A 15,027-nucleotide genomic window follows, 5' to 3' on the forward strand; every position below is an offset into this window, starting at 1 on the left:
GATGACACAGTGGTTTGCATATCATGTTGGGAGAACTCACACTTAGCTGCAGCTTTCCAGGGCAGGAAAGTAATGTACATTCTATGAAATTATAGTTTGTTGTTGGGTTTTTTTGCCAAAGTTGTTGAGCTTTTTTGTTGTTGTGGAAAATCGGGGGGGGGGAGGGAGGAAACAGTGATTAGCTGAACTTGTCTTTCTGGTAGCCCCACGACTCTGGAACTCATTGTCAGCTGACCTCCAAAAAGTTACCTCACACCAGTTTTCCCCCAAAAGATCTTGAAGGCCCATCTATTTCAGACGGCATACACATGGGTTCTTTTGGGCGTATGCTTTTGTGAAGCCTGTGTTTGAGCTGAAGGCTTAATGCAATTTATGATTACATTTATCAATGTTGTAGGGGTTATTTTTCTTTTAAAAGTTATATTTTTCCATCTGTGTCCATATTAAAGTCTCTACTATGATCACATATTAGACCAATATCCCATTTGTTCATATCCAGTCCATCTATTTGATTCCATTTCTTACTGTATTCCACTTCCTGTTGGAGTATTCCATTTTGATTTTCCATTTCATATCCATAAGTTCATGTCCAGTTCTGCATATCCAGTTCCATATCCTGTTGCATCCCATTTCCTCTTTTTTTTACAATGGTATCCTGATCTCTTCCACTTTCATTTCCCCCCATCTATTTCTAGAGGAAATAAGGTAAAGGTAAAGGACCCCTGACAGTTAAGTCCAGTCATGAATGACTCTGGGGTTGCGGTGCTCATCTTGCTTTACTGACTGAGAGAGCCGACATACAGCTTCCGTGTCATGTGGCCAGCATGACTAAGCTGCTTCTGGCGAACCAGAGCAGTGCACGGAAATATCATTTACCTTCCCGCCAGAGCGGTACCTATTTATCTACTTGCATTTTGATGTGCTTTCGAACTGCTAGGATGGCAGGAGCTGAGACCGAGCAACGGGAGCTCACCCCATTGTGGGGATTTGAACTGCCGACCTTCTGATCGGCAAGCTCTAGGCTCAGTGGTTTAGACCACAGTGCCACCCGCATCCCTACCAGAGGAAATACCATAGTTTTAGTAGCAACGTTCTTTGGGTACGTTCCAGATTGTAAGCAGAATCCTTTCTGTCTGCTAAAGCTAAAGAAAGGCCAGGACTGAAATCCCAAAGCTTTTTTTCCTTTCAGCTCTATCAACACCCTATCCAGATATATCTCCAAATCATCATTTGTAATCTTATCTTCTACTTCTCCTCCAAATCCTTGAATGGAGATCATTTCCAATTCCATTTCCACATAGCCATCTGATTCCTGCAGTTTGCTTATTTCTTGTTCCAGTCCTGCCAACTTTTCATCAGTTTGTTCTGGAGTCTCTGTGCATGCTTCATTTCCATTTTTAACTTCATAAGCCTGTTTCTCCTCTAGCTTATTATTGCCATCGTTATCTTCATCCTCATCAAACATTGTTCTGAACATTTTTAGCTCTTCAACAGACACCTGTCTATGGGACCATTGTTCTACTTTTGTGTTTGCCCAGAAACTTGAAACTGTTTGCCCATCTCTACTGCCTCAGTCTTCTACTGCCTGGTATTGCCATGACCTGGAGGCAAAGGACCTGACAAACCATAGCAAAGCATGGTGATGATCTCACCCCATGCTTTTTCTGAGCCTCCCAGCAGTGAGCAACCACAGAACATTACGCTGTCTGAACCAGCATCATCAGCTTAAGGCCGAGGAAGCTGCCAGACAGCTCAAGAGATTATGAGAAACACCTGAGCTTTAATTACCTACAATTAGAGTTTGGAATCAGAGGCAGTAAGCTAGGAGATAAGAAAGGCCTTGTACATATGTCACTTTTAAGTAAGTTCTGAACTCCATATCCCTATATGCATATGTATAGACTGTGGGTGTCCCCCCCCCCCCCATGTTTTATCACCAAACAAGCAGCTTAGGAAGGAGTTCCTGTTAAGGATGAGCCAAACAGAAAGGCAACAAAGTGCCCTGCTTCCTCAACCTCTTAGCAAGCATAGTTATCAATGTATGTGGATAGAGGTGCTCTGATAGACATGATGTACTGAAACTGGCATAAAGCTTTGACAATGTCCATTGCCAAAGTCCATTGCCAAACAAACTTTGCAGCCATGGGAAAAGTAGACAGTTCCTCTTCTGAGTGGGTAACTAATTAAAGAACAGGAAGCAGTGGTTAAGAGGGACGGTGCACAGAGGACTTTTACTGGAAGCAGGGACCATAATTTTTTCACAAATACCTGGAGAGTGTTGCCAAGTGTGAGCAAATAACTAGAAGCTATGGGAGATCTTGAACACATGTCACTGAACGTTTGCAGAGGACATCAAAATTACTCAGGATGGTGCATCTCAAAGCAAACTTTGAAGAGATCCTAACTGATTTCTCTAAAATGGGTGAATGGATAAGAAAAATGGCAGGTGAGAGTCAGTTGATCTGATTAACAGTAGAGGTTTTCAGACTTATTCAGTGGGGCCACAGAGTTTCTCAGAAGCTTACCAGGATGGCTTTTATTAGAAAACCAAGAATAGTGGATAAGCTTCTGTACCACACTTGGTCTTCCCCAAGACTACACAGCCATGGGAGAATGTTTGGTGTGTTCAACACGGCACCCTCAGCTTATGCACAATTAATGGTGAGGCGCACTGTTCCTAGTCAGCTGTGCCCTGTGTGGAATACGCTTGTGGTCTACAGGAAAAGCTCCAGAATTCTCTGCAGCACACAAAGCTCAGTAGGATAAATCACTTTTTATATGGAAAGACCACTGAGCTAAAGCAAATAACACCGCCTGAACAGTATTGTTTTGTCTGCTTGAGTTTGGTGCAAAGTATGAGCTGCTTTGTTTGTTTAAGGCTGGTGTTGGGTATAGAGTTGTGAGTATAGTAAATTCAGTTAACCTGAATTTAAACATGTAGATTCCAGAATACTTTAATCAGGATGAAGTCTTAGCTCATCTTCTTTTTCATCATAGATTCAAAATATGTCAGACATAAAGGAGTCCCTCTCAAGCTGTTTTGATTGGATAACAGCTGGTGAGGTGTGTTTTCTGGGTGTTGCTAAGGTAATAGTAATAATTATAATGCTAACAAATTCTTTGCAAGTATTCTAATTGGGCTAAGGTGAGTGGGAACATGCCCATTTCATTCCGGAACGTGGCACAGGTTTAACAAAAGTGGTGCTACCTGAGGGTAAAAGCAGCTACTTAATGAAGTTGTGTTTTACATTAATGAGTTTACAGAACAAGCCCTGCGGTGAGTCTGGCCTTGGGCTTGCCCTGTAAGCGATTTTAATGCGGAAGATCAATAATTAAATTGTTCTTTCTGTCCTCCTGCCACCCATCCCACTCCTTCTTGGCCTGCTGCCAGGGGCTTTGGCTGCTGTGTTCTGCAGAGATCCGCCCCTACAAATGGCTAAGAAGAAACTGTTAAGTGTCTCCCTGAACTGTACATGGGCTGGGCCCTCTTTTTTTTTTTTTTTATTTGCAAGGTGAGTCAGACTGAAGGCAAGTTCTCTTATTCCTGTCTAGAGTGATTCAGGCAGAGGAGGTGATAAAAAGCACCTGGAACAAGAAACGGAGGCCCAGGTGGAATTGTCCGCAGCTGCACGTCCACCACCACACAGATTTGTCCCTTGATCTTGAGGCTTTTTCTTGGAAGCGTTGGATCTGAGCACTTTCTGGACAACACAGCCCTCCGAACTTCCCTGGAATGCCTCAGCACTGGCTGGTGACTGTCAGCTGCCTTGCAATCACTCTCCTCCTCCCGTCAGCTGTTGGCATTCAAAGAAGAGAAGGTGAGGCAAACGAGCGTGAAATCTTTCCACTTTAGTTTTTGGAAGTGGGCTTCATTTTGCAGTCTTCTTTCTCTCCCTGACTCCTGTTTTGGTGTCAGGTGCACCGTGGGCCAGCTGCTGAGCAACCCCTTGTTGTGAGAGAGAAGTAGCTAAGCTGAAGACTCTCTTTATGAGCATGTGGAATGTCTTGGGAACTGGGCAGTAACGTTTTCAGCATGTGGGCGATAATGGAGGATGGGACCAGATCTTCATCATCTAAGCTTCCTTCCTTAGGTCTGGCCCGCGTTTCTCCTCCAAAACCTTCTAGTTAGAGGTAGATGGTGAAGCGCACACTGGGGTCGCCTAGCAACTGCAAGCTTGCTCATGTATTATCTGTATCCTGATTGGGTGTCTGGGCTGAGATATGGTCACACCCAGTAATTGGTGTCCTATCAGTCTAGTGGATAAGTCCACTATAGGTCTTTTAGTAAGAAGGTGACAAGTGGATGAATGTTGATCCCCAGTAAATTTAGATTCATTCAGGGACTTTTGAAAATGCTGTCCTTAGTGTTTTACTTCAATCTCCAGATGGAATATACATTCAAATGAGACATGTTTATTCCAATACTTTTTATATGCTTCCTAGAGCAATGGGGAGGGGCTTTGGTTCAGTAGTAGAACATCTGCTTTGCATACAGAAGATATTGAGTTTCATTCCTTAGCATCTCCAGGCATGATTGGGAATGTCTCCAGTCTAAAATCCTGAAGAGTGAAAAGAGCTAGATAGAGCAACGGTCTTACTCTATATAAGGCAGTTGTTGCAATGGAAGAAACTGAGGGTGGGGATGGTCATTTTTAAAATAATTGTTTTACTAAATTGTTTTAGATCTTGAGCTAGAAACAGAAATTCAGCTTTCAAAGTATATACAGTATATCATGCAAGTATACATGGTCCCTGTGTGCACTTGATCAACAGTGTTGGTGTTAATTCTTCACTTTTTAACATTAGCGGGATCGTTTCTATGATGTAATTCTCTCAGCATATCTACCAGCGTCCTCAAAATTAATTCTATGCATTTGACACTTTTCATAAACTCACTGTGGGCTAACATGTCAGAGTTCTTAACTTGGATTTAGTACCACTCATATGTTTGGCCACACATTTATATCAGTTTTACACCAGTGTTCCTATGGTGCCTTCCCTTAAGGAATCCTGTGAATTGTAGTTTGAAGAGAATGATGAGAATTGTCTTATAAATCCCTAAACATTCATATATAGCCACGTAGAGAACAAGAATGAAGACAACTATAATTTGTTATATATAACAATTGTTTATAGACAAGGGGTGATTCCACACTAGATGTTTCAGTGTGGGACTGCCACGCTCTATTCATTCACTTTCTATTTCATTCATTCATTTTATTTGTATACCTCTTTTCAACACCCTGGGAATGACTTCAACAGGCCTGCTAAACCAGGTGAGAGTAGCCAAGGGGTCTCAAATCCCCAGTGAGTTGGGGACTTCCCCGGCATGCAAAGGCAGGCTCCGGTGGATTGAGTGGACAAGACTAATAGCGCGTCCAACAGTCAAGAAGGTGGTTTCTGCATGTGCTGTGTAGAGGGAAGTGAGCAAATGGGGCGCATCCACCTAGGAGAAAGAAAACTCTGACCTTCAACCTCTGCTGCTTTGCGGGATATTTTTGGGAGAAGAAAAGGCTAAGGAGTAAACTATGGTTACCAGATGTCCCCGTTTCCTGGGGACAGTCCCCGGATTTACAAATCTGTCTCTGGACAAAATACGTCCCTCGAATGTCCCTGGATTTCATATAATGTCCCCGGATTTATATTTTAAGTGTTGTAGATTTATTAGTAGGGAATGAATGTTGCATGAATGGTTCAACGGCACAAGACACAACATATAGGGACTTCCAGCAAGGCAAAATGGCGGGTGCCACGGCAGCGAGCAGCTTCTGAAGCCAGCCAGAGCCAACTGCACTATCAGGCTGGCTCCAGGCTGCTAAGACTGCCGCTGCCGCTGCCGCTGCCGAGGGGGAACCGGGGATGCCCGGCATGTCAACTGGGGGAACTGCTGACACACACACCCCATGACCCAAATCGAGCTGGGAGCGAGAGTGTCCGGCCACCTGGCCGACTGCCCAGCGGCGCTCCGGAGCCGACACAGGGAGAAGGAGGAAAGGAGAAGGAGAAGGGAGAGAGAGAGAGAGAGGAAGGAGGAAAAAAGAGGGGAGCCCTGACCTTGCCACGCTGCCGCCACCACCACTGAGGAAGAGAGGTAGCAGAGCACCGGGAGGGCAAGGACACATGGCCGAGCCCAGGCCTGACCGAGCCTACTCCATGGCAGGTAGCGCTCCAAGAGATCATGCCGGGGCCCAGAGGAAGGCCACGTGACAGAGGACACCCAGAAGAGAAGATATTACTTCTTAATTAAAAAAAAAAAAGATTTTTTTTGTTAAAAAAAATAATAAAAATTTTTGTCCCCAGATTATTTGAAAAAAATCTGGTAACCTTAGAGTAAACCCTCCACAAATCTGGAGTGGAGTCCCTAAGACGGTTGGCTGGCACCTTGCACCCCTCCTTCCAGCAACTCCTGGAGTCAAACAACTTGCTCTGCTTTCCTTCGGACCACATCAGTGAGGCTGAGAGGGGGTCTTGTCATCTGGGCAGCCCAAGACCTCCATACACACTACCTAGGCTTGCATCCTGGGGAAGTCACTTCAGTGCTGGTAACTCAGTGGTTTGACATCACCCCCAGAGGCACACTCCATTATCTCTTGAGATAGCCAGATGCTAACAACATACATGGCACATACATGTGCAAATCTACACACACACATCCATACACAGCTGCCACAGGAAAAAATAGATCTCAGGGGAGAGGGAATTATAACCAACACTGAACTCGTAGAGCATGAGGAATCATAGATGCCAGTAGTGAACTTACTATCCCAAATGTAGATGTTTATCTAGCCCACATGGCACCATCCATGGTAAAGAGGGAAGTATCAGCCTTGGGAAGACCTCAAGGTTTGCAGAAGTGCAAAAAATATTTAGGGGGAAAACTAATATATTTAGCAATGGTAATGTGAGGAGGGAGTACAATCCAACCCAGTGAAGAGTGAACTTTCTGTGCGGTTACAGAACACTGACTTCTTTTGTGTTCTAGAGTTGGAATGTTTGCAAATGGGAGGTCTAAGATGACCAATCTGGACAGGGAACACAGACCCTTTGTGTCCCTATTTTCCAGAGACAGTCCTGGATTTAGAGAAGCCATCCTGGTTTCTTATTTGGTCCTGGAATGTCCTGCTTTTTCTTAGGACATCACTATTTTCATCAGAGAAATGTTGGAGGGTATGGCAGGATGTCCCTGTTTTCATCAGAGGGTATGGAGTTATGTAACCCCTGAGCCAAGGAGATAACTATACAACCTTTAGAAGACATCTGAAGACAGCCCTCTATAGTTTTATTATGTTTTTATATACATGTTGGAAGCCGCCAAGAGTGGCTGGGGCACCCCCATCAGATGAGCGGGATAAAAATGACAAGGTATGGTCATTTTGTATGGTTGCATGTCCCTATTTTCATCAGAGAAATTTTGGAGATAATGGGAGCAAGCTCTTGAACCAAGAGGCAGGGAAAATAGGTCTGAATAGGAAGTTGTGGAAAAGGGGACAGAATAAGGGGCTTAACGCTTAATATTATCTAAACCCGTTATGTATATTTATGCACTAGGAAAGAACCTTGAAATGACAGGAGTTACCTTTTCTTTTTGCCCACCCAACACAAACAAAGGAGCTTGTGACCACCTTCAGTTGTTTTACTACATCAAAATTCAGTTGGTTTAAGTTCGGATGCTCCAGGTGCACTGAGGTGAAAGTAGCATTAAATAACAGCCTGCTTGTGTCTGACATCTTTGGCTTTGACAGCTTCAGGTCTATAAATGCATCAGTCCTTTTCACTGAATGAGCAGAAGGGAAAGCACTGACCCCAGAACACTGCCCCGCATTAAAAAATGGAAGGTAAAAAAGGCAGCATTCCCACTTGCCTGCCAAGATGTTTAGTGCCTTAGTAGCAATGTGGGAAGCTGACGGTGTAGTACCCAATTCATCTTTCCACATTATCCCAAAAAAAAAGGGGGGGGGAATAAGGCAAGTTCCTTTACATCTTACTTCAGAAGGCTCTTTTCCCATAGCGGCAGAGCAGGCACGGCTGATCCCCTTCTTTTAGAGCTTGGCTGCAAGGCCTGAGAACAAAATGGTGCTCCCTCATTCCACATACAGAAGCCAAGCATACTGGCAGTTGCATCTTACTTCAGTCTTAGTTCTTAGTCTTAGTTCAGCACTGGAGCCAGACAGTGTCACCTGCTGCACCTGAGGGCAGAGGGCTGGCTGAGGAGGTGCAGGTCACATCCAGCTCTGTCCTCCAACACATTGCTGCTGACCTGTCCCCTCCCAGCACCTGTATCTTGCTTACCCTTCCAGGATTAATTTGGTCCCCAATTCTTCCTTTATGCAATTTCTCTCAAATCCATCAGTTTATATTCACCTCATTCTGAGAGACCAGCGGGGAGGGGAGTCTGTCGCAGCAGCAGGGGGAGACATGTGTCTCTTCACCAGCCTGACTCCTCTCTGCCTCTCGGCCTCCCTTCTCTCCTGCTCCACCTTCTGAGTCTGAAATTCCCTCCGCCACAGACTCTTCTTGCTCACTAAGCCCTGTTACCCCTTCAGTTTCTGACACCTCCCCCCCAGTCTTTCTTCTCCATGTGACTGCTCATTGTTGTCCCACCACCACTCCCTGGCCTCTGAGCCTTCCTTCCCCAGCTGGTTCCTCTGTGTCCAACCAGTCCCGGACATATCTAAAGTTTTATTGTGAAAGCCCATCTCAGCACTGAGAATCTCATTCAGAAAAGCTATGTGAAGAAACTTCACAGGCATCAGACTGGGAAGAAGTGTGACATTACCTTGTGTAAACACATGCAGTTACAGACACGCTTATCGTGATGTAATTGCCTCCAAAGAGGCTATTGACAGACACAAAGCATTGAGAAAACAACAGCAGCAGCAGAATCAAGGCAAGACTGGATGATGTAATCTGTAAGCAAGTTGAGCTATTGGCTATGAAAATTGCTATGCAGTGCTAATTATATGTGTTGGTCAATCTAATCAGCAGTCATTGCCATATTAGGCTTTTTGAAGTTAGGAAAAATAAATGTGCAAAGAGTGTCAAGTCTTTCTCTCACTGGGAGGGTAAACCTGTGTCTGAATTTCACCACTCCAGAAGAAAAGTGAAGACTCACAGGACTAAATGCTCTTTCATACAAAAGAATTCCTTCTACATAGGAAAATAACAGACGGTACTAGATAAGTGTAAAGAAGCCTTCAGTCATGGGATTCTCCGCATCTGCAGGCTGAATTGGTGCAACTCTTTTCCCCCACAATATATTTACCACCCCGTCAGTGAGAACTAAGATGCTGTGGTTTAAAGTGGTCTTTATATAAAATAGCAACTGAGACACAACATGAGAGTCAGTTAATTTAGATATGACACAGAATTTAACAAAGCAAGCTTTGCTATGGTTTAGCCTGACAGCTACATTTACGAAATATGGTTTGTGATTGGCTGGCAAATCAGAAAGCTGATTTTGAGCTGGCATTGCAAACCATGATTTTCTTATTTATGGCTTGGTGTGATGTCTGAATGGACTAATGCTGAACAGATTAATCTGTGATTAGTGCACTGCAAACCATCGTTTAGAATGCTATCTGTGAACTTAGTCAATTTCTTCATCTTGTGTAAATACCCACCTCCCTTAAACAGAAGGAAGACAAAGACCAGTGTTCTTTCTTGGTATTCGTTTAGATTCAGTTCTCATTACTTTTGCCTTAGGCATAAGCTTTGAAGCCAAAGTCCCCCTCTCCCCACACCAAATAACCACCTAGAGAGCATGTGTGTTCCACCAGCAAGTGGGGGAAGAGCTGCAGCAGATATTGATGTGGGGAGGGGGAGTCTAGTTTCTCTGTCCTGTACTAGTCCACCACTGAAAGTCCCTCGCTCCAAACACTGCTTTTCCCTAACAGAAGTAGCCTTTGTGATTAAGTTGCAAACCTCTTCTTCACCCCCCCCAAGCTCCTAAGAAGGGAGAGAATCTCTGGTCCAGTCAGGGTGGAAGAATGAGGAGAAGTTTTCCCACTCTCACTTGCTGCCTTTCCAGTAAGAACTGTCTCACCTGTGCCAGTAATTATTTAAGAAAACAATATGCATAGCCTGTTGGCATCTGTCTGTCTCAAGAGACAATGGAGTATGCTTCTGGGGGTGAAATCATACCACTGTGTTACCAGCCCTGGTGACCTCCCCGGGGCATAAGCCTGGGCAGTGTGTCTAGAGGTCCTGGGCCACCCAGATGACAAGACCCCCCCCCCATGTGGTCCAAAGGAAAGCAGAGCAATACGTTTGGCACCAGCCTGGCTGCAGGAGTTGCCAGAAGGAGGCAGACAAGATGCCATCCAACTGACTTGGGGACTCCATTCCAGATTTGTGTAGGGTTTACTCCTTAGCCTTTTCTTCTCCCAGAGCAGCAGAGGTTTAAGGTCAGAGTTTTCTTTCTCCTAGATGGGCTACCTTCCCAGGTGGATGAGCCTCACCTGCTCCTCACTTCCCTCTACACAGCACATTTAGAAACTGCCTTCTTGACTGTTAGACCCATTGGTCTCACCCTCCCAATCCACTTTGCCTGCAGGGGAAGTCCCTAACTCACTGAGGGTTTGAGACCCATCAGCTACTCTCACAAGGGGTATCACCTCTGGTGGGATACATGTCATGCTCTTTCTGGGGTAGTTTATCCACCTATAGCCTCCAGCCTGCACTCAGCTCTCACCTGTGGCTCCTTGCCGCTCTCAGCAGGCAGCAGCGCTCACACTCCAGGAACACATAGCTATATGCTCCATAATTAAGGAAACATCTAGTTTGGCCCTCAGTAACCTGTGTAACGTAGACACTTGTCTCAATCACACACCACAGTTTTCAGTGTATGCCTAAAAAGGCAATGCCCTACTTGGGTTTAAGGTTTAAGAAGCCACACCACGTCTTCCTGTCCTCTGAGTCATTTTGAGACATGCTGAGATGATTTGTTTTTTTAAAACAAAATGTGGAGGAACACACACCCAGAATTCCTTGCAGCATGCTATTTGAGCCTGAGATACTGGGAAAGCAGGGAAGGACCCACTTCTGCGGTAATGGGAGGGCTCCCACACAAGCTAACTTCAGGCGTGGCTAGATGGGGCATTGAAGGAGCCTGGGAAAGCAAAGGAGGCTGTTGACGGGCACATGGGCTGAGGCTCTGCCTGGGGGGCAGGGGGGGCTGATTAAATTCCAGGTGCTGCTGAGTGAGCGTTGAAGGGTATGAGATCAGCTCTACTTGGCTTGGCAGCCTTGGCAGAGCCAGGATCCGGCTGATGCGTTGGAACCTCTCAGGTGCTCGGAATGCAAGTGTCGTGCCTGAACCTGATCGTATGTGTTGGCAGCCAAGCTGAGGATTAGCAGGAGCAGCTGTGGAGAGCAGCTCTGGGTGTTTCAGAGACTAGCAAAAGCACTGGAACACCCATGATAATTCTGCAAACTTTGTAGGTGACGGAGATGTGATTCTTAAGTATATGGTTCTCCGTAGTATTCATTACAAAGAGGTTGGCTATGAAAATGTCCCTCTGCTTTCTTCTGGGCTTGTTGGTACTCTGCAAACAAACATGGGGGGGGGGGGGAGGCAATCTAAATCCCGTGCTAGGAAAACAGAAATTCAGTACTAAAAATAAACCGCATTAATAAAATGTTGGTAGATCCATAAAATTCACCTTAACGCCTGAGGGCACAGCTACACTGCCAACCTGCACCGGTTTATACTTGTTCATGTTTCATGGCTTCTCCCACTAACTCTGGGAAACGCAGCTTGGCCCGCCCGCAGCCTTCTCGCCGGCGTTGCAGCTCCGCCTTTCCTGGTGCATTAAAACCAGCCCGGGGAAGAGCTTGGGGAAGGAAATCCTTCAGGTACAGGCGAAACCCTTTGCTTTCTCATGGTTGCTTCTCTCTGGGTTTGCTGCTGTTTTGTTCCTGGGGTCCAGATGTTATTATAGAGGGTCCTGAGCGTAGGAAGAGAGAGACATTCAAGTCCGTGAATTCTCCAAGGTCTAAAGATAGAATATCCATCGTGCCTGGGAGTCTCTCCTAGGGGAGCCGTATTTTCCTTGTTACAGAGCAGGTCATGGGGCTCACTCTCCTTTCTTAGAGAAGTCCTGTCAGTGGAAGAAACTGGGAAACAAGTTGCTTGCCATAGAAACAGGGAGGCTTTTGATATGGGACTGAGGGAACACCTCCCTTGTTGTTTCAGCATGAGAATCTTTTTAAATACAGTATAAATATAAAATTCATGTTCTGCTTTATTTTAACCCAGATTGATTAGTTCATATAGATTACAGTATTTTAAAACGTAGTCCTGCTGCACCAGCTATGGAGAATGACCCCCTCGGTCCACTGGCGCACTTTTCAAAGTACCAGATTAGGCTGCAGACCCCTCCCCTCCTGGCCCAGCTGCTTCTGGTTTTTCCTCATCAGCCACTTTCTCTTTCTGCTTCCAGGCCAAGACACTTTAAAGACTAGCATATTTATTGGAACAAAGTCCCCTTTGTAGGATGCAATGCCAACACTGCTTTTGGATATCAGCACCAACTTGCTATTTTTATTTTTAAATTTTATGATAGGCTGTTATTGTAAAATATGGTATAGACATTTTTATAATAAACAAAATGTATAGGAAGAGATGGAAAGAGGGATTTGTTCTCTGGACAATGCTTCTTTGCTGATCTTGTTCATGACTCTAACCTTGAGTTATGAGTTGTTGGTTTTGCTTATGCATATGCTGTGAAGTGGGATTAATGATATTGCTAATAAGAGTGACAAGAGTTTCCTGGTTCCATATTAATTCCTCATCTGTGTTTCTTTCCTTCCATCACTAATATTCTTGCTGTTTTAGGTCCCGTTTCATTTTGGCTGAAAGGGAGTTGAATTGCTGGTGTTAAATTGAAAGGGCAATGGAGTAGAGTGAGAGAAATGAAGACTAAGAGAAGGCAGGGCAGTGCCTTAAGCCCAACCTACTCCATTTGAAATAACCACAGGGCACAGTTCTTATAGAATGGTAGAGTTGGAAAGGGATCCTGAGGGCCATCTAGTCCAACCCCCTGCAAGACAAGAATCTCAGCCAAAGCATTCACATTAACTGAAGCATCGTAGGTTGCAGTGGTTTGCTTTTAAAAACCCAAATATAGAAAACTAGCATGCTGAGGAAGCTGGCCTGTCAACACTGGAACTAATGGACCAGCCAGTTTTCTGTGATGAGGGAATCGGGCTAATGTTGCATGACTAGTCACTGCACCTTGCGTAGCTTGGATCTGAGCTCATCAGCAGGGTGGCCTTTAAATGTGTATCATCAAGTAAAAATGGCAAGCCAATTTCTGGAACTGCCAAATGGGTTGTTGTTCTTGAATGGTGCGAACTATTCTCTTTGCTTTCAGCCTGCCATTGCAATGGGAAATCCAGGCAGTGCATGTTCGACATGGAGCTGCTCAGACAAACAGGAAATGGATACCGGTGCCTCAACTGTGCCGAAAACACAGAGGGAAATAATTGTGAGCGGTGTAAGGAGGGCTTCTACCGCCAGGAACCTCGAGGACGTTGTGTATCCTGCAGCTGCAACCCCAAAGGTATGCAGGGACTGAGGGGCAGGTGGGAAAGCCCCTCACCCCCAATCTTATGGGACTGCAGTGTCTGGTGTGGTTCTACTGCTGCATATCTCTGTCTACACTCAACCCAAATATGTTGGCAAAATAAGCCAGTTGTCACAAATGTTCTGGCACCCTTAAAGCCACTCACTACGTGGAGAATTGGGGTTCTAGTGCATACCCTGAGTTGGGTTCCTCTGAATGAGATCAGGGAGAGGAGAAGCCAAAAGCAGCTGTTCTCCTGAACACAATCAAGGGGCACTTCCAGACTGTTGCTATTTTCAGGTAGAAATCCAGCTTGCACACTCATAGTTGGCTAAGACGTCTTGTGCAACAAACTGCTTGCCTGAAAGATTGGACTTTCTGCAATAAGGAAAGTGAAGGTGGAATCCACTGAGAAATGTGGAGTGACACTTGCTTTGCCATAACATCATCTAACCACCCTGCAAATAAGTGAAGATGAATGCTCAATACATTACCTGTTTGGAAGCATGCCAGGTCTGTAGGACTCCAAAAACTTGTTTTTGTTATTGTGGAATGGGGACCCGGAGGTAGGCCTCAAGGCCTCAGTGAGGTTTATAATGCTAACCACAATCCACTTCTATCCTATTGCTGTTTTTAACTAGATATCACATTCTGATGTGTTTTTCCCAAAACCAGCTTCAATCTGAATGTGAAGCAAAACAAAACAACCTAGCTGTGTTCTAAGCCGGTAATGCGTACAGAGCCTACGTAGCTTGAATTTTCTTGGTTATTTGGGCCAGAAGGAAAAATAGGCAGCATCAGTCTCCCTTTTGGCAAAGTTTACTATGTAGTCACTTTGTGCATTGATTGTTCCTGTGGAGCAGAAATAGCACTGGATATCTTTGGTCAGCTGTGAGGCAAAAATGGTGCCAGTGATGTACATCTGCTAAAGTGTTACATCTAGAGATTTGCATAATATAATGTGCTGATCCCAGCACAGGTTTAGCATATCTTAGAAATATGAATTTCTTCTATCTAAAGAACAAAGCTCTGCCTCTCCTCCATTCCAGCCTAGCTGTTTTCCTAGAGGGAATCATTAGCACATCTTTTCTCCTCAGCTGCTTTAGAGCAAAGAGCTAGTAATACACCCAAAATGGAGACCTGTAATACAATTATTTCTCATGTGATCTAAGTTAAATACCTCGTGACAGATCCAGCGGTAATACACCCAAAATGGAGACCTGTAATACAATTATTTCTCATGTGATCTAAGTTAAATACCTCGTGACAGCCCTACTTAAACCATTGGCTATTAGGCTCTCTGCAGCTCCAATGTTTAGCTCAGAGGAATTGAGCTTTTAGCAGTACACATCCAGATATATACAGAGTTATTTGATAGTTCAACGTACAATTAAATAATTATACTTAACAGGTTTTGTCTGTGCAAATAGAAGATTGCTGCTTTGTGCTTCCCCTTATTTGA

At 44.8% G+C, this 15,027-nt stretch overlaps 1 protein-coding gene across 1 annotated transcript in view; it reads left to right on the top strand.

The window, feature by feature from the left end:
* Nucleotides 1-3,499: 3,499 nt before the first annotated feature.
* LAMC2 (laminin subunit gamma 2) overlaps nt 3,500-15,027 on the top strand; it is a 44,200-nt gene continuing 32,672 nt past the window's right edge. The window contains exons 1-2 of the mRNA XM_081012061.1: nt 3,500-3,818; nt 13,374-13,562. Coding sequence (XP_080868187.1) covers nt 3,734-3,818; nt 13,374-13,562 — 274 coding nt within the window. The 5' untranslated portion in view covers nt 3,500-3,733. The remainder of the gene's footprint in view (nt 3,819-13,373; nt 13,563-15,027) is intronic.

This window comes from Podarcis pityusensis, assembly GCF_964106645.2.
Source record: "Podarcis pityusensis genome assembly, chromosome: 6".
In the NCBI taxonomy this organism is placed as follows: Eukaryota; Metazoa; Chordata; class Lepidosauria; order Squamata; family Lacertidae; genus Podarcis; species Podarcis pityusensis.